Below are 26,467 nucleotides of genomic sequence, written 5' to 3' on the forward strand. Positions count from 1 at the left end.
CGCCGGCCCCGCCCACCTCGGGACACCCGCTCCCAGCCCGGCAGGGAGGGAATCCCCCGGGTCGCTACACGCGCTGCGAAAGCCCCGCCCCACCTGCGAGCCGGCCCGGCCTCCGAGAAGCGGAAGTAGCCTCTGGGCGGGGCCAAGCAGCGCCCGGTCTGAGCGAAGCCCTGGCGCTGGAGTCTGGTCGGAGTCACGGAGCTGCTGCGCATGCGCGGTGTGACGGGCCGCCCCGTTCTACTCCGCCGCCGTCGGGTTTTCGGCGGGTCCCGCCCATCGCTCCGCGCGCGGGCAGGGAAAGGGACCAGACTGCGCCGCGGTTACTGCGCATGCGCCGCGCTCCCTGGGCCGTTTGGGCCGTTACTCGCTGCGGGGAGGAGTCGCCAGAGCGTGAGGGGCTGGGACCCGCCGTCCTGCGCTGCGGGTGGGTCCGGCTGGGCAATGGCCCCCCCGCCGCTGCGGTCGCCCCCCCGGTCGGGCTGTTGGCGCTTCCTGATGCTCGCGCTGGCCTGGCGGGGGGGGGAGGGGAAGCTGGGTGTTGCCGGGCGCACAGCGGGGCTGTGAGCGGGCTGCAGAGTGTGCGGGGGGGGGGGGCATTTGAACACAGGGGGGCTGGCCTGAGGGGCGCAGCGATGGGGGGGGCGGTTCTGGCCGGGGCAGTTAGCGGGAGGGGCCCATTGGACCTTGCAGGGGGGGAGCGAAGCTTTTGGGGCTTTTTTGATGTTTAATTTTGATTTTTTTTTGTCTTCAGTGCTGGTACCTCACGGCTCTGCCCCCCTGGACCTGCCTCCCCCCACTGCTGAGCTCAGGACAGTGACCCGGCCCCGGTCCCCCAGCCCAGAGGCAGCCATGGCTGCAGAGAGCCCTGTGGAAAGTGTCCGGGAGGAAGCGCCGCGTCCCGTCTGCCTGGAGGATTTCACAGCCCCTGTCACTCTGGAGTGTGGGCACAATTTCTGCCAGGCCCCCCTCAGCCCTCAGGGCAGAGACACTGAGCAGCAGGGACCCCTCCGGCCCAACCGGCAGCTGGTAAAGGTGGTGGAACTAGCCAAGCCGCCGAGTTTCCAGGCAGCAAAGAGAGCAGGATGGGCCGGGGTGTGTGGGGAGCACCAGGAGGCTCTGAAGCTGTTCTGTGAAGAGGATCAAACTCCCATCTGTGTGGTGTGTGACAGATCCCAGGCTCACATGGTGGTGCCCTTACAGGAAGCTGCCCAGGAGTACAAGGTACAGAGTGGCTGTCCAGTGTGATGGGAAATAACATTGGGTTTTAATTACAGGCTAATTTCACTGACTGTTACCAGCCACAGATGTGAACCAACCAGTGTAAAGCAGTGGTCTCCAGTCTTTTAAAGTATCACTTTTTGAATTGAAGTGCAATCCAGGATCTATCTCAAACCCAAATACCCTTGCCCCACCTCCTTTGTGACCCTTTTCCGAGGCCCCGCCTCTGCTCACTGCATCCATCTCTTCCCTCCCCCATCTCTTCTCCCTTTCATCAGGCAGGGGCAGAGAGTTGGGGTGTAGGGGGGGGGTTCAGGCTCTGTAAGGAAGTTTGAGTTCAGGGGGCTCAGAGTTAGAGAAGGGACTTGGGGTGCGGGAGAGGTACATGACTAGGACAGGCATACAGGCTCCAGCTGCACACTGCTTACCACAGGTGGCTCCTCTGTGGTGGTGCAGTGGGGCTAAGAAAGGCTTGCCCCTGCACCACTCTCAAAAGCAGCCTACACACTCTGTTTGTGGAGATAGAATGCAGAGTGGGAGAAGGAAACAGCTTCAAGGCAAAGGGCAGGAGATGTGCAGCAGCAGGGAGAGGGGGCAGCTGAAGTGCTGCACTTGATAGCCTCTTAGCCAAACCAGTCAAGATCACCTGTCAGAGGCTCCAAGATCTACCTGTAGATTCCGACCTACTGGTTGGTGACCACTTCTGTAAAGTCTTCATGATTCAAGAGGTGCAGTAAAAAGTAAATGTTCTGGCTTTGTGGCAACTTATGTCAAGTCTTCACAGATACCTGATGTGGGAAATGTTTCTCTGAGGCTGTAAATCCTGAAACCCTGCTCTCACTGGTGGCGGGAGGGGTGTTTGCACAAGGGAAGGTGTTAATAATCAGAGAGGCTTAGATTGCAGGAGCTACAGGCCACTCCATCAGTGAGCTGCCTTGGGACTAGAGAAGAGGAGGTTACAAGCTGCTACTGGTTGGATGAACAGGAATAATAATCTGTCATTTGCCTTATAGATCCGCAATGACATCTGGGCCCTGCACAATAACCAGCACGGGAAAGTCCCTGCTCTGAGCAGGTCACAGTCCAGTTAGACAAACTGTGGAAAGGGAAGGTGGGGCAGCAAGATGCTCATAGTCACCAAATACGTCAGGGATAGAGTTTGGTCCTGAACCCTGGTCCAGTTGTTAGACTACACTGCTCCCTGTCCCTCAGCATCACTGAACAGTGATGAAGTGTGGCTGTTAGGAGAGAAAGATGCCTTGATAAAGCTCTGGGCTCAGCTGGGAGAAGAGGTTTCCCACTGGGATGCTGAACCTCTGGGCTGCTCCGTGAAGGGTTAAACTCTGATGCAGCAGCTGGCACTAGATGAGGTTGCTGGGCTGGATGCTGTGTTCAAACTGGTTAACTGATGAGCTAATGTTTATCGGTGCCAATTACCGGTTAAACTCCCCACTGCCCCTGAAGTGCCCACTTGCCTCTGGCAGCTTACGTCAGTCTGCAGCTGCTGGGTGTTCCCATTGGCCAGCAGTTCTTGTGGCCACCCTGGCAGACCTCACAAGAGAACCCTGGCCCCAGGAGAGCCCATTTCCGCTACCAACCCTGCCTGTCAGCAGGTTAAAAAATATTGTCACTGATAAAATTGTAATCGGTTACTTGATTAGTATTGTTAACCACCTGCATCATTCTTTATGAAGGTGCCACCACTGATCTGTCCTCCACCCTCGCAGGTGTCCTGCTGCATCCGCAGTCTCCTCCTGTGTATTTTTCTATAGACAAAGCCATGTCCAGGGCTGAGTCCCTACTGGACAGGGGCAGAGCTCCACAAAACTGGGACTCTCTTAAAGGCAGACAAATAGGCTCCCAACATCTAATGGGGTTTGCCCTCGTGCTTATTTCTATTTCTCCAGGAAAATTTGGAGACTCATTTGAAGACTCTGAGGAAGGGGAGAGAAAAGCTGCTGAGAAGGAAAACAACAGCAGAAGGGAAAAGCCAGGAGTATCTGGTAAGTGCTTGTGGCTATGGACCAGCCATAGGGCTGTGTTAGGAGGCAGACTCCTTTGTGGCCTTGGTGAGGTTGGGCTTGTTTGTGTTTCTCCTGGATCATGAATTGCTGGGTGAGATCCATGTGTAGAAAGGCCTTGAGCATCCGTGTCAGTGCATGAGTTAATGTCCATCCTTTGTGGCTTTCCCAGACATCCTCCCCAGGTGTGCTCAATGTGCCCCTGACGGACTGTCTGCTCACTTGGTGCATTTATATGTTTGCTTCTTTTTCCTCCATGGGTATCTCTGTCAGGCTGGTGCTGAGTCCTGCCTCCTGGTGCTCTGGATATGAATTCCCAGAGTCCATGAATAACACAAGATGCTGCCCATGACAGACATGGGAACATCCCTTTCAGAGGGACACGGGGCAAAGGAGATGCTGGGAGAGACGCATCTGCCTAGTAATCACAAAGAGTCAAATGTCACACATTTTAGGGTTTTCCAAGAAATTCTCCCTACTGCGCACTCAGCTCCCCGTGAAAGGGCTGTGGGCTCCATCCATGCCCCTGACCAGCCCTTTCCCTGTTTTCCCACAGAAATGGACCCAAGCAGAGAGGCAGATGATTGTGGCTGAGTTTCAGCAGCTGCTGCAGTTTCTGGAGGAACAAAAGCAGCGACTCCTAGCCCAGCTGGAGAAATTAGATGAGGCGGTTGTGAGGTTCCAGATTGACACTGTCAGGAACCTCTCCGTGCAGATTTCCCGTATCAGCGAGGGGATCGGGGAGCTGGAGGGGACATGTCAGAATCCAGCAAGTGAATTTCTGCAGGTGAGACTGAGGGACAAACATCCCAGCTCCTCACACAGCGAAGAGGCTCCTGAATCAGAAGTGCTGGATCCCAGTTGTCAGATCTCAGTGTAACACCTTGTGCATTGCTGCCATGTGAGTGACTCTTGTGCTTTGTAGAGTTACAGGCACAGAGCTATTAGAGATGGCAAAGCCCCATTCGCTCAGGGGATCCATGTTCCTGGGGCAAGGGCAGGGCCTCTCTTCCCAGGTCTGCAAAATCTCTTCTCAGAGGTCCCCTGTGTGTGTCCAATGGGGCTGAGATTCTTTTCTGTGTCTTTTTTCTAGGACGTCAGAAGCACCCTGAGTAGGTACGTGGCTCTCATTCCCCTCACACTGCAGAGAGCAGGGAAAAGGCTTGGAGCAGATGTTAGCACCACATCTCCCCAGAGCTCTGCAGCCCGATGTTAGACATAAATATCTCTGATACATTTAATTCTGAGGGTCTCATCCTCGCAGTTGAAACTCTGGAATTCCCCATTCAGGGCACAGTCTGACTTCAAGTGTTTCTTATAGCTGTCACCTCCGTGGGTTGGAACATGGACTGTCACTCCTGGGCTTTGAACATATTCAGCCCAGGACAGCAGGGATGAAGAGTCTGTCCCACTTGAGGGCTGTTTGGAGACCTGTGTGGAAGGAGCTGGGTTGAGGGGAGCTGGTGTCTCGGTGTAGTCCCTAGTGGACAGATTCCTTCAGCCCTTCACATGGGAACCTCCTGTCCCTCGGCATCTGGAGGCCAAGGAGTGAGTTGGCCATGGAGACTCTATTCTCCTTTGCTCCCCCAGCCAGTCTCCCCAGGCCAGAAGTGAAGAACTGAAATGGGATCTTTGAGGGGAAGGTTGAATGGCCATGGCATGTGTTGTCCCTTTTCTCAGGCTGGGAGAATTGGAGGAATTCTAACTCCAGGCCTGTTAGAGCTGAGACTTACTAGCCAGAACTTATCAGCAGTAAACGACATACAATCATATGGAATTGTTTCTGTCCAGGTGTAAGATGGGGCAATTCCAGCTGCTGGAAGATATTTCCCCTGAACTAGAAGAACAAGTCAGAGGTTTCTCCCAGAAAACGATTGCTCTGTCGGAGACTCTGAGGGAGTTCAAAGGTACCTGGAAGGGATGGATGAGGGGAAAGCGGTTCAAGTATATGAGACTATTGAATCTGGCCTCTGAAGCCAACCTTCCCCTGCCTCAATTCCCATGTACACAACGACGGCCCCATCATGCTGCTCTCCTTAGAGGCACTGAGCAAACAGACCCAACTGCTTGCAGATAGAGCCAGGGGTTTGCAAACTCTGAACCTCCCATTCAGAGATCAAAATGGCTAAAGTTACTATGATGGCCACGTGTTCCGCCACCACAGCTCAGGTTATGATAAGGGGCAGTAAGTGAATGAGAAACCAAGTGGAAGGGGCTGAGGAGGGAAGAGTAAATCTCATTTACGGCTTGTCTCTTCTGGGATAGTTGTGAGGCTGCAGGGATATTGGCTCCATTGCTGGAAGGTGCCCGAGTGAGAGGAAATGAAAGTTTGACTCTTTCATACTAAATACCTGAGTGTGTGTCTGATAGAATTGAAACGCAGAGATCAGAGTGGGACATTGTTATAAATAGGAGAGCCTGGAATCTCATCTCTTTTATCCCTTCCCCCACTAGACACTCTGCCCTCTGCACTGGAGAGAGCAAGAGGAAAATGCGTTGGAGTTTTCAGACAAGGTGAGTTTGCTGGTGGAAGTTTTGTGATGTGAGAATTCCTGTGAAAACATCTTCATGTGATTGTCATTGGTGTTACCAACCAAACCCAGCAACCACGGTGCACACAGCCCTAAATCACCCAGTGATCAGTGAGGAGCCCCAGGGGTGCTGCATGGGGACCTGTGGACATTTGGAGAAACACTGGTCTATAGGTTTGTGATGCTAAAGGGGTGAAGTTAAAGCACAAAACGGACGGCAACTTCAGGCTCAGATTTCACTGCTCAGTTTCAATTTGGGGTTGGTTTCAAACAATAAATAGGGTGTAAGGCTCTATCATGCAAACTCCCTCCTAGACCCCTCTATCTGTCCTGCATCCCAAACCGTTACCAGAAGCATCCTCCTTCTCCCAGTGCCCATCTTGGATCCTCCATTTCGTGCATTTATGTCATGGAAAAGAGCAGCTCTCGGCCACTTTCTATTTCCCCCCTCCTCCCCCCCATGAAAATTTGGTCCACCTCTTTGAATGGATACAGCTCAGTGAGAGCCAATAATTGAAAGCTGATGCCAGACTATTTCAGACAAGAAAAGAGGCACAAATGTTTGATAGGGAAGCCGATTAGCTGCTGAAACGAACAAAGAACTGGTGGATTCTCCCATCTCTTGATGTCTTCAAATCACTGGGGGACTTTCTAGAAAATACACTTTGGGGAAACAGAGCTTTGTGCCTGGGTAACCGGACTAAGGGTAATGGCTTGTGCCACTGAGGGGGTCAGACTGCATAACTGAGGATATCTTCTGATCCCATGAATCTTAAGATCTCATCCTGCAAACACTCAGCACAAGTGTTTAATAATAAGCACACGTATTTAATAATAACACCACCATTCAGATGCTTAATGTCACTGATTCTCTGTTGTGGAAAGGGTTTATAACGTCTCTGTGAGATGAGAGCAAAGTTTGTGCTGCAAATCTGTGAATGAAGACTAAGGATTTTAAATACAACAGCCTGCATTTAACCTATGTCCATGTTCAGGCAGATGAATATGTGCCTTGTTATCAGAAACACTGGGTGCTGAGAACTGGATTCCATTGTTGCAGACACAGTAATCTTGTAACTCAAGCCAGGTACGGAGAGAAATGAATATGGATTTGGGATCTAACTCCCATGAGCTGTTAAGAGAATATCTAGAGTGCAGCAGAGTGCTTAGCTGCCCTGGGGAATGAGCTAGGCCATTCCCAAGGTGGGGGAGTGATGCATTTTTACTGCAGGTGAGTGTGTCCTGGGCTCTTGTACCAGACAGAGCCCAGTCTCTGCAAGGTGGGGAAAGGAGCCTCTGTGGGTGGGTGACTCAGATCCCAGCTCTGGAAGCAGTAATGGGAAAGACCTTAATGAACAAAATCAGCACTTGGTTCATTGCTCTCCAAACAGGATTTCCAGTCTCCGAAACTGATGTGATCTCCTGGGTGGAGAGAGAGGAGGAGTTGCGAGTCCCAGATCCTCTGAGCTGTGAGGAAGGGGAGATCATCAGCAACACCCAGACAGGTGAGCAATCAGTTAAACTGACTCAGAAACCAATTTCTGTCTCCTTATAGCAGATGTAACTTGTGTGTTTTCATGAAGTGTGATTGACTGTTCAGCTTGTCTTCAACTCCAGTCAGAGTGTGGTGGGCGAGGAAAGGCTGGGTTCTCTTCTCTGTGGAAGGGTTGTGAAGGAGGACAATGAACTCAGCTCATGATAATTTGACCATTATTTGAGAGCGTATCCCCTTTTCTATTCCTCCTTTAGAGTTTCCTTGCAGTTCATCGTGGAGAATAACTCCTGTCTGGATCATTCCTCTATTCCAACAGGTGATGGGACACTGACTGAGAACCATGAAAAGAGTCTTCAGCAGGAAGGACTGGAGCAAGTGTCTCCATGTGGACTATTATTGAGACGATCTGAAGAATATGTTTTCCAGATACGTGAGCAAGGAGAGAGCTGTGAGAGTCAGCATAGCCCAGAAAAGCAGCAGGGAAACTATCTAGGAGAGGGACAGGCTAACTCCAGTAGCAGGAGCACAGGGGAGAAAAGAAACACAGAAACCATTCAACAGGAAATCCCCCATCAACAGTCACCCTGCATGTGTAGTGACTGTGAAATTCTTCCCGAACATCAAAGTGTCCATACGGGAGAGAAGCCCTTCAAGTGCTCTGACTCTGGGAAAAGCTTCAGTGAGCACTCACACTTTACAAACCATCAGAATATACATACAAGAGATGCGCCCCATAACTGCTCTGACTGTGGGAAAAATTTCAGTACAAACTCACAATTTGTTATCCATAGGATGGCTCACACAGGAGAGAAGCCTTTCAATTGCTCTGCGTGTGGGAAAAGCTTCAGTCAGAAGTCAAATCTTGTTACCCATAGGAGGACCCACACAGGAGAGAAACCCTTCAATTGCTCTGACTGCGGGAAAAGCTTCAGTAGTAGCTCATACCTTGTTACCCATAGGAGGAGCCACACAGGGGAGAAACCTTTCAATTGCTCTGACTGCGAGAAAAGCTTCACTCAGATTTCACACCTTGTTAGTCATAGGATGAGCCACACAGGAGAGAAACCCTTCTATTGCTCTGACTGTGGGAAAAGCTTCACTAGAGGCTCACACCTTGTTACCCATAGGAGGATCCACACAGGAGAGAAACCCTTCTATTGCTCTGACTGTGGGAAAAGCTTCACTAGAGGCTCATACCTTGTTACCCATAGGAGGATCCACACAGGAGAGAAACCTTTCAATTGCTCTGACTGCGGAAAAAGCTTCAGTCACCGCACAAGCCTTTTAAACCATAAGAGGACCCACACAGGAAAGAAACTTTTAAGTTGCTCTGACTGCGGGAAAAGCTTCAGTCAGTGCTTGTGCATTACCAGTCATCAGAATACATACACGAGAGTCGCCTTATAAAAGCTCTGATTGCAGAAAAGGCTTCAAACACAGGTCAGACTTTGTTAAAGATTAGACAGTCCACAGAGGGGGAAAACCATTGTTATTTTTTACTGTGGGGAACGCTTCAGTCAGAGCTGAAATCATCTTAGTCTTTGTAGGACCCACAGAGGGGAGAAACGTATAACCTGAGTTCCCTTTAAACTGCCCGGTCGGGTGGCTCTGGTCCCAGAAGACCCCTTGGGGAGGGCCTCCTGGGGTACTGACCTGTCCATTGCCACTCACCTTTCTGCTCTCTGGGGCTTCTCACCATCTGGTCCTGCTGGGGCAGCTCCTTAGTCTCCCCTGGCCAAGGCCCCGAGCTGAGATTCCTGCCCCCACCCCTGCCTCTGAGCAGCAGTACAGACGCTGAACCTCTTCAGGTCTGAGGAGAGAGCAGTTTAGGGCCCAGCTTCCTGGGATAGCACTCCCCAAATGGGATCAAACCCCAAAGAATGGGGTAAGCCCCATTTAGCAATGAAAGGGGAATGTGCACACCGATTGCTCCCATAGGTAGTAATTGTTTTCACTAGGCTTGATAGTAAGTAAAAGTGGTTTTATTAAGTACAAGCTGTAGCATTTAAGTGGTGATAAGTGGGAACAGGCTGAGCAAAGCAGATTACAAACTCAAAGGTAACAAATGCATCTGACGAAGTGGGTCTTTGTCCACGAAAGCTTATGCTCCAACACTTCAGTTAGTCTATAAGGTGCCACAGGACTCCTCGCCGCTTTTTCAGATTCAGACTAACACAGCTACCCCTCTGATAACTTACCAGAATGTTCATTGTATTTTAACCATATGCTAGCCTTTGCCATAAGCTCTGTGTGCAGTTTAAGCAATGACAGTGGTCAGTATCTCTCAGCAGTGGGGCTGGAGCAAAGGAAGATTGGGGGGAGGCATGACAGCTGCCCTGACACTGTGACATCCCCTCCTATCCCCCAGAGATGCCCCTGTCTGCAGGCTTCTAATCTCCTAACCAAAGCCCTCCAGGCCAGCTACAGCTGAGGTGGGCCAGCTACAGCCTGGCCACTGGGCTGCTATCTCAGTGCAGACATACCGAGAGCCATTTCTTTTGAGTTGGTGTCTCAGGGAGTCTCTCCACTTTCCAGCCCCCCAGGTGTGAGTGCTGCTCTCTGGGGGTGCCTGGGAGAGTTGGGCTGGGGGCAGGGCTGACCTGAGCCATTCTTGCACCCTGAGCAGCAGGTGCATGCTGCATGCACGCTTCCTCCCCAGGGTGGCAACCTATGGGGGGCACCTGATGCGGCGTCCCTTACCCCTTCAATCAGGTGCCTCTATAGGTTGGTTCCCATGCATTAATCCGGACCTGGCTGGAGGTGCAAGTGCCAGGTTGAGCAGGGTGGGGATGGGCACAAGAGTTTGTATTTGTTTCTCCTTTGAAAATAAAGCAGATGGTTAGTTTCTCCCACTCCTGAGCTATGTCTACACTTGTGGCTTCTTGCGCAAGAACATCTTGCGCAAGGGTACTTGTGCAAGAAGTCTTGCGCAAGAAAATGTCCACACTGCCATGTGCATGCTGTGCTTTTGTGCAAGAGCGCCCATGGCAGTATAGGCGCTCTGGTGCGCAAAAAAGCTCTGATGGCCATTTTAGCCATAGGGCTTTCTTGCACAAATCCCTGCCAAGCGTCCACACTGCCCTCTTGCGTAAGAGCTCATGCGCAAGAGAGCTTACACCTGTTAAGGAGCATTGCGGAAGAAGCCCTTTTACCACGCCATACTGTAAATTTCCTTGAGCAAGAGCAGGCGGGCAGTGTGGACACTTTGCAGATTCTTTCCCAAGAATGGCTGTACTTGCACTTGCTCAAGAAGCCGTGAGTGTACACATAGCCCTGGTGTCTTTTGTTCTGCAGGAACTGGCTCCCACCATCCCATGGCTGCTGCCGGAGATCCCCAGCTGTGAACCCCTCTCTTGGAGGCTGGGGCTTGGCCCATTCTATGCAGGAAACCCAGGGCCAGATTAAGGCATGGGCTAGCCGGGCAGCTGCCCGGGGTACCTGATATAAGGGGCGCTGCGTGCCCTTTACAGCTGATAACTGCCATCAGGCACCACACGCCCGTATCGTGAGCTGCAGCAGCTCTCACTAGCTACCCTGCCGCGGTCACCTGAGGCAGGGTCCGCGTTAACCCCCTCAGTGCTGGACAGCAGCACTCTTCCCCCCACGGCTGCGGGGCCCTGCATGGCCAGGCTCGGCCTGCTCCTGGCGGCACCAGGCTGAGCACCAGCAGTGGTGGCCGGGCAAGGCACGTGCCTCCTCCTGCTGCCAGCTTGAACCTATGACTCTGAAATTAAGAGTCACATACTCTAACTACTGAGCAAGCCACTCTGTGCAGGGTCCCTCCTGCAATACCCTGTCACAGGATAGAGGATCAGCACGTTCTCAAATGCTTGATTCAGGGCTCTGTCGTGTCCCCGATGGGGTGCTCTGGTCTGTGTGGGGAGGCCTAGGCACACTGGCCTCTTTTACCACAAGAATGGCCCATTTCAGTCTCTCAAGTAACAGGAGAAGAGTCCGTAGCAACAAGGGAAGGTCCCCTGAGTGAAACCAGGCAGAAACGCCATGTCTCCCGTTCTCCAGCAAACCTTTCAGCTCTGGCAGGCACTGCCTCTTCTCACACTGGCCTGGGCCTGGCATCCCTCTCCTCCCAGCACCACAGAAAGCCCCTTGGCATGAGCCTGGGAAAGCTAGAGCCCTCAGGCGTGTTGCTCCCGAGAGGCTTGTACCTTGGCCTCCTCTGCCCATGGTGGCTGGCTCTCCCGGCTGCCCCCTGTGCGCTGCTGGCCAAAGAAGGCAGCAAGGCAGGAGTGGGGAGAAGCAGCAAGTCCCACTGAGGCCGACAGCTCGGGCTTAAGCCTCCAGCCCCAGCACAAAACCTTCAGCCTGGCCTCTGTTGCTCCCTCCTCAGAGGGGAGGAAGAAGCCCTGTTGCCTCAGGCCGGGGGAGGCGACAGGAGGCCTCTTCTCACAGCCTTACGCTTTGCATCAATGCCGGCTAGGGTTGCCAGGTGTCCAGTTCTGAACCGGACTGTCCAGTATTTGAGCTTTCTGTTCGGGAAACAAGCTGAGAAAATGTAAATGCGGAAATAGAAATGTTGGGTATTTTCTAAATAAGCTGTAATGTAGATTGTGAGGTAGTGTCAAGTGAGTCCAGTATTTCTGTGGAACCATCTGGCAACCCTAATGCCGTCAATCGCAGGGGCCAGGGAGCTCCCAGGCTGGTCGCAGCCTCAGCCACTTCCTGCTTCATGACCCAGGCCCAGGCAGTCCAGGTGGGTCTCTGTGGGGCCCTGAGACATTTTGTTTGCTGTTGTCCAGGTGCAGGGGCCCAGATTCTGCAACACTTACAGGCCCCACAGGAGGGGGCTGGTTTGATGCTTCACCCCACGGCCCGGCAACAAGCCCCCAAACTCCCCCTGTGCTCTGAGAGCCCCGTTTGCTGTGTGAATTCTGTGGGGCAGGTTATGTCAGGCCTGGGCACAAGCAGGGTTCAGAACCAACCCACAAGTAAGTCCCTGCTCAAGAGGATTGAGCAGTGTCCTTTGCCAGCAATGTTAGTCTAGCCATGTAAGTGTCCCACTCACGTGCCCAAACTTTCTCCATACCCCACTCACAGTTGCTGCTTGCTCAGGGCAGATAAGATCTCAGGGGTGGTTTTCAGTCCCAGGGACTCCAACCCAAACCCTGAGACCCAGGGGTTTATAATCGAGAGGATCAATGTTTGCTTCACTTTTTCCTCCTCCCAGCAACACTAAATCTCAAGGCCAACTCCACAGTCCCAGCAGCTGGGGGAGATGTGCATGTTAGAGCCTCTGCCCACTGAGCTGTAGCTTTCTGTGCCCAGGGAGCCAGACACTGCCAGGGCTGGAGGGAAATGGGGATTGGCTGCACTTTGGGAGTCAAAGGTGTTGTCTGGGACCATAGAATCTAACAGTTTCACTGGACTTCCTGAGAAGGGCACCATGGCTTAACTGGCTAAAGTGTTTGTCTAGTAAACAGGAGATCTTTGATTCAACTCCCAGTGGTACCTTGGTGTAGCCTTTGCTCACATTTTCTTATGTCTTCCTGGGATACAGAGGAGTCCTCTCCTGGCCATCCATGGAACTGCTGGTTCAGGAAAAGGCTGATTGGGGAGGAACATTGGGAAGAAGGAAACCACAAGCCTGGAGCGGGTACAGAGGCTACTGTGACTGGTACTGGAAAGGCAGGGCTCTTGCTGCAATTGCTGGGTCAGAAAAGCCAGCAACACATGCCTTTGTGATTCCCTCGGGTGGGGGGTGGGGAGTCAGCACCCAGAGATCCTGCAAGTACAAAGCTCCTACACCTATAGTAGCTGCTCCAGTGCTGCAAAAGGCCTGTGCACAGTACTTATAAGGCAGTACTTGTGGGAAACATGCTGAGGTTGTGAGTTCAAACCTCCCTTGGAGTAATGGTTTCTACTCCCTTCTGTTCTGGTCCCTTCCAGTGAATGCTGGGGGAGCTGTGATTCCAGCTCAGTGGAGGGTGTTTGTTGCTCATTTTCTGCTCTCGCCACCATCCCTGGCACGTGCAGTGGGAATTTTCACTTATCCCATCCTCTGGGGTGGAATCCCAGCTCCCCCAGCATTCACTGCAAGGCATGGGTTCCCAAACTAGGGGGGAGGGGGATGCCCCCCGGAGTAGGCATGAAGAAATTTCAGGGGGGGGAATGAGGTGACCCAGCTGGGTTTTTTTCCTCAAGTTTTGCTGCTATTTTGGATATTTGCTCAGAGCTGTTGTGGCAGTTGCTAAAGTAGTTCAGTTGGGAGAGCATTAGATTGAAGATCTAATGGTTCCTGGTTCAATCCTGGGCTTTGGTAGAAACCTTTGCCAATATGGCATAGTCTGTTTTGGCATCTCTCCATCTCTGGTAAGCAAACATCTGCAGTCAGAGTTCAAAGCTGAACCAAGAGGCAGGAATTACATCATAAAGATGATCATATTTCAGGGATAGAAACTAGAAAGGGGATTTCATGACACCTCAGAGGTTGTTGACACAGGAGAACAGAGCTCTTCGCTTCAGCTGCTCCCAGCCTTGCAACTCTGTTTTTAATTCCATGCCCCCAGAAAGGAACAGTAACAGAGCCTGCCTCGGACTAATTCTTAGGCTTCCCCATACGGAGGACACACTATTTCTGTTTTCTTAGACTGTAAGTTATTAAGTTGATTTAAGCAATTTCAAAATAGTTTCCAAGTATAGACATGCCCTTATAGTCCTGGTCTTCACAACATCCGCTGGCAAGTTCCATAGGTTGACTGCGCTTGTGTGAAGAAATTCTTCCTTTTGTTTGTTTTCAACCTGCTAATATCATGGCACAGCCTTAGTTCTTCTATTATAGGAACAAGAAAAATATCTTTCCTTATTTACAGTCTCAACAACTGCCATGATGTATAGACCTCTATCTTATCTCCCCTTTGTCTCCACTTTTCTAAGGTGAAAAGTCCCAGTCTCTCCTCATGTGGCAGCTGATCCAAACCTTTCATCATTTTTCTTGAGCTTTTCTGAAGTTTCCAATGCCAAGGTCTGGTTTTTTTGGGGGGCAGGGGATAAGGCAACCACATTTCCAGTCAGTGCTCAAGTTGTGGGCACCGCGTGGATTTATAGAGATGTAATATGATAGTCACTGTCTTCTTGTCAGGCCTTTTAAAATAATTTCTAACATCACATTTGTGGCTGCACATGGAGTGGATGTTTTCAAAGATCTCTCCAGCTGTGACTTGTTGTAGCATATTCGCTTTCATTTAGTATGTGTGTTACTAATTGTTTATACTAACTATGGCAGCTGATTCAAACTTTCATCATTTTTCTCGTACTTTTCTGGGCTGTTTCCAATGCCAATGGCAGCTGCCTGCATGAAGCCCTCCCCCCTCCTCCACTCAGGCTCTTATTTCCCCAGGCACCTGACACCTGCAGCCTGTGCAGGAAAGGAGCTGCCTGGGAAATGTGCTGGGGTGTCGGCCAGGGCTCAGCCAGGTGAGTCTCCCAGCCAGAGCCTGCCTCTGGCACCCCAGCCCCTCCCTTCCCTCAACCTATTGCCCCTTCCCATGCTGAAAGAGCAAAGACTTGGCAGAATTCATGAATATAGAGGAGGCTATTTCCCCTGACTGGGAGCCCAACCCCGGCCGCAGCAGTGGAAGTGCTCAATCCTAGCCACTCAACAGACACAAACCTGCAGTGTTGGCTCAGCTACACTAGTCATCCCAGGTCACTTTCTCTCCCTTTCAGGACGTGGGTCCATTCTCGGAGAAGGCGCGTGATGCCAGCATAGATGCTCCCCAGCACTTCTCCCCTGGCTGCACCCTCAGGGCCAGAGATGTGGACCTGCCCCTCTGCATCATGGGGGATGCTGCCTGCCCTTTGCTCCCGGGCTGATGAAGCCCTAGACAGGACACGTTGCCTAAAGCCAGGAACGTATCCCAGGTGACAGCTCACATTTTCCTAGGTCCTCCTGGGACACAGAATAGGCTTCCCCTGGCCACCCATGGAGCTGCTGGTTCAGGAAAAGGCTGATTGGGGAGGAGTGTTGGGAAGAAGGAAACCACAAGCCTGGAGCGGGTGCAGAGGCTGCTGTGACTGGCACTGACAAGGCAGGGCTCTGACTGCAATTGCTGGGACAGGAGAGACAGCACCACATGCCCTTGTGATTCCCTGAGGGGAGTCAGCACCTAGAGAGCCTGAGGGTGCAACCTCTGCAGCTCCTGCGGCCATGGAGAGTGAGGGTCTGTGGGCTGCAGGCGCTTCTCACTTGTGGTTTCCGTCTTCCCAACACTCCTCCCCAATCAGCCTTTTCCTGAACCAGCAGCTCCATGGGTGGCCAGGGGAGGCCTCTTCTGTGTCCCAGAAACACATAGGAAAATGTGATTAAAGGGTGTCAAAAGGCACCACTGGGAGTTGAACCCAGGATCTCCTGTTTACTAGACAGGTGCTTTAGCCAACTGAGCCATGGTGCCCTCCTCAGGAAGTCTGGTGAAACTGTTCTATTCCATGGTTCCAGACAACATCTTTGACTCCCGAAGTACAGCCAATCTCCATTTCCCTCCAGCCCTGGGGGTGTCTGGCTCCCTGGGCACAGAAAGCTACAGCTCTGTCGGCAGAGGCTCTAACATGCTCATCTCCCCCAGCCGCTGGGGCTGTAGAGTGGCCTTTGAGGTTTGGCCCAGATGTGGGGAGGGAGAAGTACAACAAACATTAATCTGCTGGCTTGTAAATCCCTTGGTCCTAGGGTTTGGCTTAGAGCCCCAATGAGGGGACCTGGCCTTCTTCAATTTGGTCCCTTCCTGAGGGCACAGAATTAACAAGATAAAATTTCTTAACCCCACAGCAATCAGAATTGGCCAAGGAGTTAGCAACAACATTTTTGTCAACATTTAAGTAAAGGCAAGGAAACCCTCAGGGGTGTTTCTGGACCAAGGTTCATTCAAGTGTTTTTTTTTTTGTGGACCTGCCCCAACCGCATCCCTAGAGACTCTGGAACAAAGAAGACACATGAGAAGAACTCAACTTTCTTCCTTTTGCTGTGACATGGATGGATCTAGCTCAGGTTTCACTCAAGGGGTCCATCTGCATGTGAAGTACCTGTGTAGGGATAACATATAAATGTATTAAAAATGATTCCCTCAAGTGGAAGTGACTCCCCATAATTTGTTCCCCACAACTAAAAGGCTGTGTCTACACTGGCATGAATTTCCGGAACTGCTTAAAACGGAATACTATTCCGTTTTAAAGAAGCGTCTACATTGGCAGGCTGCTTTTCCGGAAAAGCCCTTTTTCCGGCAAAGCGTCTGCGGCCAATGTAGACGCGCTTTTCCGGAAAAGAGCCCCGAGCGCCATTTTCGCGATCGGGGCTTTTTTCCGGAAAAGACTACTGGGCTGTCTACACTGGCCCTTTTCCGGAACAGTGTTCCGGAATAAGGACTTATGCCCGAGCAGGAGCAGAATAGTTTTTCCGGAATAGCGGCTGATTTTGTACAGTAGAGCATCGTTGCTTTTCCGGAAATTCAAGGGCCAGTGTAGACAGCTCGCAGCTTATTCCGGAAAAGCGGCTGATTTTCCAGAATAAGTGGCCCAGTGTAGACACAGCCAAAGTGTTTAGATTTATTATTATTATTTGTTAAGATTGTTAAATGTTTAGATTTATAATTATTGCCCCTCTAGAATATAATTTGTTAGGAATGTAATATTAGGTCATGTAACTTAAAACTGTTAAAAATATAATACTATGTAGCCAGAAACAGCTCCCCTCTCTGTGTCCCAGGGCACGCTCAAACTTATTCTTACACAATTGACACCCATTCTCTTCAAAGCATTGTGAAGCAATTAACCCTAATTGCCAAGTGAAACATTGTAACTGTAACAGTAACTCAGCACTCAGAGAGAGACTGTTTTAAGAAATGCCACCCAGAAACTTGTGACTTTTTGTAACTACAACTCTTGTACATGTAAAGTTATTATTATACAAAATACTGTATGGGAAACATTAATTAGGGAATGTATGTAAGAGAGAGAGAGTGCTTGGACGATGAATGAATGGTTTGAGAGGTGCCAGCCTGAGAATGCAGCAACAAAGGGCTGAAGTAGGCATCAGGTGCCAGTGCAACCAAAAGATGTCAAGTGGAGAAAACCAAGTACTGGAGGCCCACCCTATGAGATCATTGACGAGCACCTGGCAGCCACCCTGGACATCAGCATGATGCAGCGATTCCCATAGACTGGCATAGGAAGAAATTCCTGTAAGAACTGGACTAAAAGACTATGGAGTCAGAGTCCAACATTCTGCTGCCAGCCCACCAGGAGCTTCAGATGCGCATCTGATCAGGACTTTGCTCCCCACTACCATCACTTGTGTACAGAGTACCTGGCCAGTATTCTGTCACAAGCAACTTTCAGGCTAGTAACTATAACAACTACACAGAACCTGACTGAATGGATGAATGATTGAATGAATGTTTATATATATATATAAGTGTATAAGTGTTAAGTAGTGATAGGAATAAGTAGCTAAACAACATTGTTTGCTTCTATCTTTATTCTTTATTATTATCTCTACAATAAATGTGGCTTTTTGCCTTATCCCCCTCATAAGATCCTGCTTGATTTTATTGGTACAATACCTGTGACAGCACCTGGCTCCTCTGCCCCCTCATCAGCAATGCCGTATACTTGGGGGAGCACGCGCTCCGAGACTTATAGAAGGGACAAACTGGACCAGCCACCCTTAGTTAGGCTCCCTTCGATAGCTCAGCTGGCAGAGCGGAGGACTATAGCGTGTGCTTCGTAAGTGATCCTGAAGTCGCTGGTTCAACTCTGGCTCGAAGGAGTGATTGTTTTCCCTCCGGCCTGGCCTTAGTAGAAGGCAATCAAGGTGATTGCCTTGGGTCCATGTCTTCAGAGCCCTCCACTTCAATTGACAGAAAGATTGTGGGTACGAGCTGCCAATCACATTTCTTGGGCTGCGCAGGTTCTGTCCACACACAAAAGTTCTTTTGGAACAATGGTCATTATTCCACAACAACACTGCAAGAGTCTACACAGCAATTCCGTTATTTTGAAATAATTCTGAAGTAACAGACGGCTTATTCCGACTTCTGCAAACCTCATTCTACGAAGAATAACGCCTATTCCAAATTAGCTATTTTAAAAAAAAGGCCTGTGTAGATGCGCCACTGCTGCTAGTTTGAAATAGCCCTTCCCCGGGGCCATTCTAAGTTATTCTTCCCGGGGCTCTATATCGAGGTGACAGGAGACGGGGCTGGTTTCAGGATTTCTTTTAGTGCAGCAGCAAGGGGAGATGGAGGAAAATCAACCCCGTTTGCAAGCTTTGTGTGACAGGAGGGGTGAGAGCTGGGGAGCCCATCTCTTCAAAAAGAGCATTTGGGTGCACCCAGGGGCAGCAAGAATTCAGGCCCTCTGGCCAGTGCATTGGGGACAACGTGTGAGCCCTTCCATGAGCATTTTCTGCTCCCACTGGGGAAGGCAGCTGGGCTCCCTCTCGGGCACAAAGGCAGCAGTGCCTGGCCCAGAAGGGCTGGTGTCCAGCAGATCTCTGCCTCAGTGTGGCTGGCTTTTGGGGAGAGCAACTAGGAAATGGGGCTGGGGAGATTAGTGCAGCCACTTAGCCCCTGGCTGGCTCTCCCAGTAAAAAGAGGATGATGATCTCCCTGAACGATGTGGGAATCGATCCCACTGCTGCTCACATGCAAAGCAAGCGCTCTACCACTTGAGCTAATTCCCCTGCTGTGTTAAGTTTGGCCTTCTCTTCTCCACAGGGACGTCTGTCTTCTAGGTCAGTTAGTCCTGGGAAAGGAGAAGGCTCCAAAAAGGCCACAAGGGCAACTCTCAGGAAGGAGACTCCCTGCAGCAAAGCCATGGGGGGGGGAGGGGCGGCGGCAGAACGTGGTCTCTTTGATGATCCCTGCCCTGCAGCTTGTCCCACCTGGTCATTGTCATGGACTCTCTGTGAGGTCATCACCTCCCAACCTCCTTTAGCCAATAAGCTGAGGGGCTGCAAAAGGCCCTTGTGATGTCACTGCCACACCCACCCCTGCCCTCCAGGGCTAATGTCCTGCCCCAGGCAGCCCCTTTGCATGGCTGAGCTGCTCCCAGGGGTGAAAGTGACACATTTCTTACAGGGCCTGTTCTATTGGGCACCACCCCTTGGGCGGGGGGAGGCTCAAGGCAGGAAGTTGGGGGAGGGGTTGTGATCGGACAGTACCTGTAAGAAATTAAAATGTGGAGTGTGGGAGGCTCACGGCAGGGATTTGGGGAGTGTTTGAGAGTGGGGGGGGCTCAGGGCAGGGGTGAGGATGTGGAAGGGTAGAGAAGTCAGGGCACACGCAGCCTTTGTTACTCACCTGGCTCGGCTGAAGCTGACACTTTGTTCCTCGCTTCCCTTCTGCTGCTTCATCTCTTAGGGTGCCTCCACCTGCCCCATGCTGAGATCCAGGCCCAAGCAGGAAAGAGGCAGGTGGGCCCTCTTGGCATCAGGGTCCCACCACCCATCTTCTTCCCACCATCGGCAGCCACAGCCCCTGTCAGCCACTGGGTCAGCCCAGGAAGGGAGGCAGGAAATGGGGCTAAGTAGCAAGTCAGGCTGTGAGGGGCAGGCAAAGCTCATCTTGCCTTGCAGGGCCACCAGTAACAGCATCTGTCCTGTGCGCTGCTGTGGAGTAAAGCATCCCTGATGGAGAACCAGTGCCACCAATGTACTCACTGCAGCTGCTGAAGTAGTTTAGGGAGGAGTGCATTAGTGAGAAGAGTTAAGAGTCCCTGGTTCAGTCCTAGTCCTTGGTGGAAATCTTGGTGGTGCTCCTGTGGCTGAGCCCTTGTGTGGGTCTATCTATACTAGTAGTGCCCGTGGGTGCCATGGCTCCTGCTGGGCCATTTATGTGTGCCTGCCGAGTGACTGAGGCTGGACCGCCCCCAGGTGCATAGAGCAAGTGCTGAGCTGGCCCTGGGCACATGGTGTATGGGTGTGGTGCTGGCCTTGGGTGCATGGCACAGAGGTGGTACCAGCCCTGGGGGTGTGGTGCATGGGTGGCACTGGCCCTGGGCACATGATGTAAGAGAGGCTCTTCCCCTGGGTGTGGGCGGGGCCCTGCCCCAGGGCGCTGGGCAGCTCCAAGAGGTTGGGAACCACTGGTCTAGACTGTGTTGTTATTTCTAGCTAAGAATGCAAAGTAGAGAAAGTAGACACACCAGAGTTGCAAATGAAGCAGGGATTTAAATAGCATGTGCTTCATTTGCATACTCTCACCCATGTGCTCTTTTGAAAGTGAAAGGGCGTCTGGGGCTGCTAGTTCAAGCCCCTTGGTTTGAACTAACGTGATTCTTCATTTTTTGCCCTCTGTGCCTCCCCCCCCCACCAACATACCCCAATCCCCCCCCCCCCCCACATCTGTCCCCAACACACCCCTTTCCCACTTTCCTCTCCCCCTTCCCCTACTGGTAACACAAACAGGACTTTTCTCTATTGAAAGAACAAACTCTCTGGGGAATGTGGGGAATGTAGAACTGGGGAGGGGCTGGGGAAAGAACCTGGGAGGAGGGTGGAGGCTGGGGGGGAAGGGGAGGTGGGGCTCATGGCTAAGGCTAGGACTGACACCTTCCTCTGATGGTCCCACTGCCTCATGTCAGGGGCCTCAGCAGCGCTGGGGGGTGGCTCCAGGGGGAGAAGCTGGTTCAAGGGAATTTGAGCTGCTGGGCCACTAAAGCAGGCCACCAGCAGCAGCCCTCTACGCAGGACACACATGCTCCAGGCCTCCCGCTCATATTGAGTCTCCCCACGTGGCTTGGGCTCACCACCTGGTGCCCTGAGGTAGCCACTGCAGCAGCAGGAATTTGGGCATCAGGTCCCCTGCTTTTCAGGAAAGGAAGACAGGTGACAAGGCCCTTTTTAGCCACTGGATCTGTGCAGGCTGGAGCCTCCCCCTACCAGATCTCTGCCCTGCTTCCTGCAAAGCTCACATTTTTGCTTGTTTCTGCTTCCCTGTCCATAGCAGGCAGCTAAAGGAAGGGACGTCACCAAACTGAACATCCCAATGGGGTTTGAACCCACCACCTTAGTGTTATCAGCATCACACACTAACCAACTGAGCTAGTCAGGATGTCTCTGCAGCTGCCAATGGCTCTTCTCTGACAGGGCCACTAGTGACTCACTGTGATGTGGGCTGGCTAGTCCAGCTGGTTTGAGGTTTGGTCACGGTGGCTGGCGGTCGACATGGCGCACTGAGATCCAGGGTAAAAAGGCAGCCAGAATCTCTAGCTGCCAGAACCTTGCCTCCCAGCTTCTTCCCTGTCAGCAGCAGCCGCAGCCCCTTTCAACCACTGGGTCAGCCCAGGAAGGGAGGCAGGAATGGGGCCTCAGATTGCAGGATTCAGAGTCCTGAGCGCTGCCCTTGACACCATGGGACCTGAACCAACCACCCTTCACTCAACTGGGCCAAACTGGTGCCCCAGTTCATGCCCACGGGGACCTGCTTTACTTGGTTTCCTTCCGACTTCTTCTCCTGGGCTGAAAGGAGCATCCCTGGGATTCCCTGGGACAGGCACAGGACTCTGCCTCCCTACAGTCGGCCCCACCACACAGGCTTTGGCAGAACGGAGGGGAGGGGCTCTGCTCACCCCACTGAATCCACAGAGGTGCTGAGCTCGTGCCCTGCCCCCCTCAGCTTGGCTTCCCTCCTCTGCCCCATTCCTGCCTCATTTCCTCTTTGTGCCAGTCACACAAGGGAGACAGCAGGAAGAGCCAACCCCCAAGGGCAGGGGAAGCCAAGCCACAAGCCTCCAGCCTGACCCATCTGGCTTCCCCAGGCTGGCACCAAGGGGCATTCTCAGCTGATGTCACTCCCCTGTCACATGGGATTTGGGCTCATCTCAGACACAGGCCTGGCAGCAGGAACTGCACTTACTTGGCCACCAAGGGGAACTGCAATAGGGGAAGACCCTGTGTTTCTACCTGGTTTTAAACTAGAAACCTTTGGTATGTCGGGTAACCATGATGACCACTATACCACAGAAACACACACTGGTGGGGGTGGAACTTGGCTGACTGTTCTGTTCCTAGCTCTTGGCTGACTGTTCTGTTCCCTCCTTTGTCACGTGGGGAGTTGGGCTCATCCCAGGTACAGGCTGGTCAGCAGCAGCTTTACGTACCTGGGCACCCAGGGGAGCAGCAATAAGAGGAAAACCTCTGTTTCTGCCTGGTTTTGAACCAGGGACCTTTTGCATGTTAAACAAATGTGATAACCACTACACCACAGAAACATAACTCACTGGGGCGGGAACTTGGCTGACTGTTCTGTTCCTGGCTCTTTCCAACACCCTGCTCTGCAGAGGAGGGGAATGCACCTTGTGAACACTCCACCTCTTGTTCTCAGGGAAGCCACTAACCTGAGCTGCCAGCTCCTCATTTCCTCACCAGCCCCTTGAGATTTGTAGCTCAAAGCTGGAGCTGCTGTGAAAGGAGGTAAAGCTACAGAAGCTGACGGGGGACAATCAGCGGGTGGAGGGTTATTTTTTCTCCTCCCTGGGCAGATGTGGCTAGAACTGAGGAGAAGAAAATCCTCTTCCCTTCTCCTCAGAAGATGGAAATTGCAGTTGGTTCTCTCTCTGGTTCTACTGGACCTGGACCCCAGGACTAGACTTTTTTTTTCTAAAACTCTGATGAAAGCTGAGAGTGAATTGTTTTCAAACTGAGAATGTGACTTGAAGAAAGGCATCACCCAGCATAGGGCTTGAACCCATGACCCTGAGATTAAGAGACTCATGCTCAACCCACTTAGCTAGCCAGGTTGGGTGCCAAAAAGCCTTTTCACACCCCATTACAGGGTATCAGGAGCCAAGTGTTCACCACTGCCTGACAAGTGTTTTTTTTGCCCCCAGTTACCAAGAGTCTTGGTGCCAGCCTGGGGAAGAGAGACGAGTGAGGCCGGGAACCTATTGGAGTATTGGAGAACCTTGTGGAATATTTGTCCAAGTTGAAGTCCATCAGAAAATGGATTTATAGGTGTTTCTGTGGCGTAGTGGTTCTCACATTTGCCTAACACACAAAGGCTATGTGTACACTGGAGGGCTCTTGCTCAAGAATGGCTGTTCTTGTACAAGAATCCTCAGAGCATCCATACCGCCCACCTACTCTTGCGCAAGGAGATTAACAGTACGACGTCAGAAGACAGGGCTTCTTGTGCAACAGCTACACTCTTTTCTGACAAGTGTAAGCCCTTCCAGTTCCTGTGCTTTGACTTCCTTTTCCAGAGGCCGGGTGTCTGACACACCAGGAGCTCAGTCTCTGGTTCGGATGGGCCCTGGAACTTACAATCTGGCTGGAGCTTGCTGCTTCCCCTGATGTTCTCACATGTGGTTCCAGCAGCTGCAAGACTCCAACTCTTGTCCCGATGGCGCTAACAGGTGCCCACCTCTAAGTGCTCATCTAAATTGGTTTTTATGGTCCCTCTCAGTGCATTTTTCTCCTCAGCAGCACACAAGAGAGAAGCTGTTGCCAGCGGCCCTGCAAGGCAAGACGAGCTTTTCCTGCCTTCCTCAGACTGACTCGCTACTTGGCCCCATTCCTGCCTCCCTTCCTGGCCTGACCATGTGGTTGAAAGGGGCTGCGGCTGCTGCTGACAGGGAAGAAGCCAGGAGGCAAGGTGCTGGCAGCAAGAGATTCCGGCTGCCTCTTTGCCCTGGGTCTCAGCGCGCCATGCTGGCCACCAGCCACCTTGACCAAACCTCAAAGCATCTGGACTAGCCAGCCCACATCACAGTGAGTCACTAGTGTCTCTGCCAGGGAAGAGCCCTTAGCAGCTGCAGAGACATCCCTGCAGCTGCCTGCGATACCCCCCTGAAAGTGTTACTTACGAGGTAGGTTTCTGTAGGCTGGTGAGTGCAGTTGGTTAGAGAGTGGTGCTAATAACACCAAGGTTGTGGTTTCTAGCCACAGGGCTGTTTGGTTTGGTGACATGCCCTTGTTTAGCTGCTTGCTATGGACAGGGAAGCAGAAACAAGAGAAGGCTGAGAGCTTTGCAGGTAGGCCAGAGAACTGGTGGGGGGATGCTCCAGCCTGCACCGACCCAGTGGCTAAAAGGGCCTTGGCCTGGCCTGCTTTCTCCAATAGCAGGGAAACTCTTCTCTTCCCTCCATTGTTCCCAATGGGATGACGATGTCCAAATTCCTGCTGCCACAGTGGCTATCCCAAGGCACCCTGCAGGGAGGAGGCACCCAAGCCAGAGAAAGGTTCAATATTTCCAGGTGGCCTGGACAATGTGCTTGGGACATAGTGCTGCTGCCAACTGCTTGGTTGTCTGCTTCAGTGGCCTGGCAGCTGGCCCTCCCCAACCCAAACTCACTCCTGCTCCAGTTCCCGCTGAGCCTGTAGCTGCTCCTGCTCCTCTGGCTTCTTCCCCTGGAGCCATTCCATGGCTGCTGAGGCGCCCGCCCATGAAGCAGTGGTGCCACCAGAGGCAGGCACCAGTTCCAGCCCCATCTTTGAGCCCCCTCACCCTTCCTCACCTCTCCACCAGCCTCTTCCTCCCTCCCAGGTTCTTTACCCAGCCCCTCCCCACTTCTACATTCCCCACATGAAAACCACAGTTCATTCTTTCAGCAGGGAAAAGTCAAGTTTGTTTTACTGGCAGGGGGAGAGGAAAGTGGGAAGGGAGAGCAGGGGAAAGGTGGGTGGGTGGGGGGAAGAGGCACAGAGGGCAATGTAGAGGCCCTTGTGGGGATGCCCAGGGGAGAGTCTCACAGGTGTCCTTGTCTGAGACTCTCCTCCAGAGCCTCTTGGAGGTACAAGCCACCAATGGGCTCCTGGTGGCATCACGGGCACTGAGTTCTTCGGTGGCTCCAGCCTGGTAGGGCAGCTGCTGCATAGAAGAAAGTGGCTCAGGGAGGGAATACTTGAATGGCCCAGTGGGGGTTGGTGAGTTTTGGCTTGTTCGTACCAACTGTTTCCCTGTGCTTAGGGCTCTGATTTGGGACCCAGTGGAGGAAGAGGGCCTGGGTCCCGCTACCTCCAACCCAGGGGCCGATCCCTTTGCTAGCCCACATTAAAAGTTCTGTGTCATTGGTCTTGAGCTGAGAAGGCTGTGCACTGGTGAACTAGAGACACTTACCTGTGGACTTGAGCCGAGAAGGCTGTGCACTTGCTAAGTAAAGACATTTCTTGCGGGACCTTAGCCTGGAAGGCTGCGTTTCTGTTGATTCAAACCCCTCAATGAGGAGCCCCAGCCTGGAGAAGGCGAGGCTTGTGTTAATCAAGGACTCTACTCATAGACCTTAGCTGAGGTGGTGATGCTTCTGTTAATTAAGGGGCTGGGTTTCAGTAATAAAAGGGCCTCTGCTGGACAATTAGAAACAGGATATTAGGATTTGTTTTTCAGGGATTCCAGGACACAGCTTGGGCTCAGCCCGACTGCGTGACAGGGTACCCACAGGGAGGGAATGTGTGACACACAATCTCTGTATTGGTACAAAAAAGTTAGCTCATGTGGCCGGAGTGAGGCTCAGGGGATTTGGATTGTGGGAAGGGACTTAGGGTTGGGGCAAAGAGTTGGAGAAGGTGTGAGGTCTGGCTCTGAGGATAGAAGTTTGCAGTGTGGAGAGTAGGGTTCCCTCTAAGGCTGAGGCCCACCCACCTCCAAAGCAGAGCCACGCAGTGCCTACTCAACTGCTCCAGGGTGGGCTGTGTGGCAGACAGTGCTTATTCTAGCAGTCCTGGACAGTGGCAGGGCCAGAGCCAGAGCCACAATGGGGGCCTGCTCCAGCCGCAGCTGTGTTGTGAGTACTACATGCTTTGACAGACTTGGCCAGAGTCCGAGCCGCAGCGGCATCACAGGCAGTGAGGGCTTCAGCAGCCCCAGCCCAGAGCCATGTGGTGGGGAGGCTCACTTCAGCAGCTGCTCCAGCAGCCAAGGCCAAAGCAAAGGACCCAGAGTGGTGAGGGACTGGCTGTTCTAGAGACCGGGGCCATGTGGTAGAGGTCTGGTTCTAATTCCACTTAATTAAAGTTCTCCACCTTGGGATCTCAAAAGGTAAATCTGCAGGTTATCTGAGGGATAAAATAGATGGCAAATGACTAGAGAAATGTTCTGCGCCCTGTTCATATTTAACAGCCTAAATCGTGTCAAGAACAATTCTCTCTGACCCTCAATATTCTTGTCATTTGTGAAGGCATCAATCACATCAATAGTGTTGATTGTGCCAATGATTATTTTTGTGCCTGTGGAAGTTATTTCTCTCACACAAACGTG

At 52.1% G+C, this 26,467-nt stretch overlaps 1 protein-coding gene and 2 non-coding genes across 3 annotated transcripts; 1 reads left to right on the plus strand and 2 right to left on the minus strand.

Annotated features, from left to right (window-relative positions):
* Positions 1 to 349: 349 nt before the first annotated feature.
* LOC149522751 (uncharacterized) lies at positions 350 to 14,139 on the plus strand. Its single transcript, XM_089771012.1, has 9 exons — positions 350 to 424; positions 752 to 1,221; positions 3,126 to 3,221; positions 3,796 to 4,026; positions 4,333 to 4,355; positions 5,031 to 5,146; positions 5,694 to 5,753; positions 7,162 to 7,275; positions 7,582 to 14,139. The coding sequence occupies exons 2-9, from the start codon at positions 850 to 852 to the stop codon at positions 8,670 to 8,672; spliced, it is 2,103 nt and encodes a 700-aa protein (XP_089627138.1). The 5' UTR covers positions 350 to 424; positions 752 to 849; the 3' UTR covers positions 8,673 to 14,139.
* A 1,460-nt stretch (positions 14,140 to 15,599) lies between these two features.
* On the minus strand, positions 15,600 to 15,673 carry TRNAT-AGU (transfer RNA threonine (anticodon AGU)). The gene has a single exon. It is a non-coding gene; the product is annotated as a tRNA-Thr (tRNA).
* A 6,738-nt stretch (positions 15,674 to 22,411) lies between these two features.
* On the minus strand, positions 22,412 to 22,484 carry TRNAV-AAC (transfer RNA valine (anticodon AAC)). Its single transcript has one exon. It is a non-coding gene; the product is annotated as a tRNA-Val (tRNA).
* Positions 22,485 to 26,467: the final 3,983 nt, after the last annotated feature.

The sequence above is a fragment of the Pelodiscus sinensis genome, chromosome 19 (genome assembly GCF_052426305.1).
Source record: "Pelodiscus sinensis isolate ZL-2025 chromosome 19, ASM5242630v1, whole genome shotgun sequence".
Classification (NCBI taxonomy): Eukaryota; Metazoa; Chordata; order Testudines; family Trionychidae; genus Pelodiscus; species Pelodiscus sinensis.

Bases quoted from the DNA above. Each gene is read 5' to 3' on its own strand.
- LOC149522751 (XM_089771012.1), top strand. From the start codon at position 850: ATGGCTGCAGAGAGCCCTGTGGAAAGTGTCCGGGAGGAAGCGCCGCGT. The intron at 1,222-3,125 runs GTACAGAGTGGC...CTATTTCTCCAG, and splicing joins AAGCTGCCCAGGAGTACAAG to GAAAATTTGGAGACTCATTT. The intron at 5,147-5,693 runs GTACCTGGAAGG...TTCCCCCACTAG, and splicing joins GACTCTGAGGGAGTTCAAAG to ACACTCTGCCCTCTGCACTG.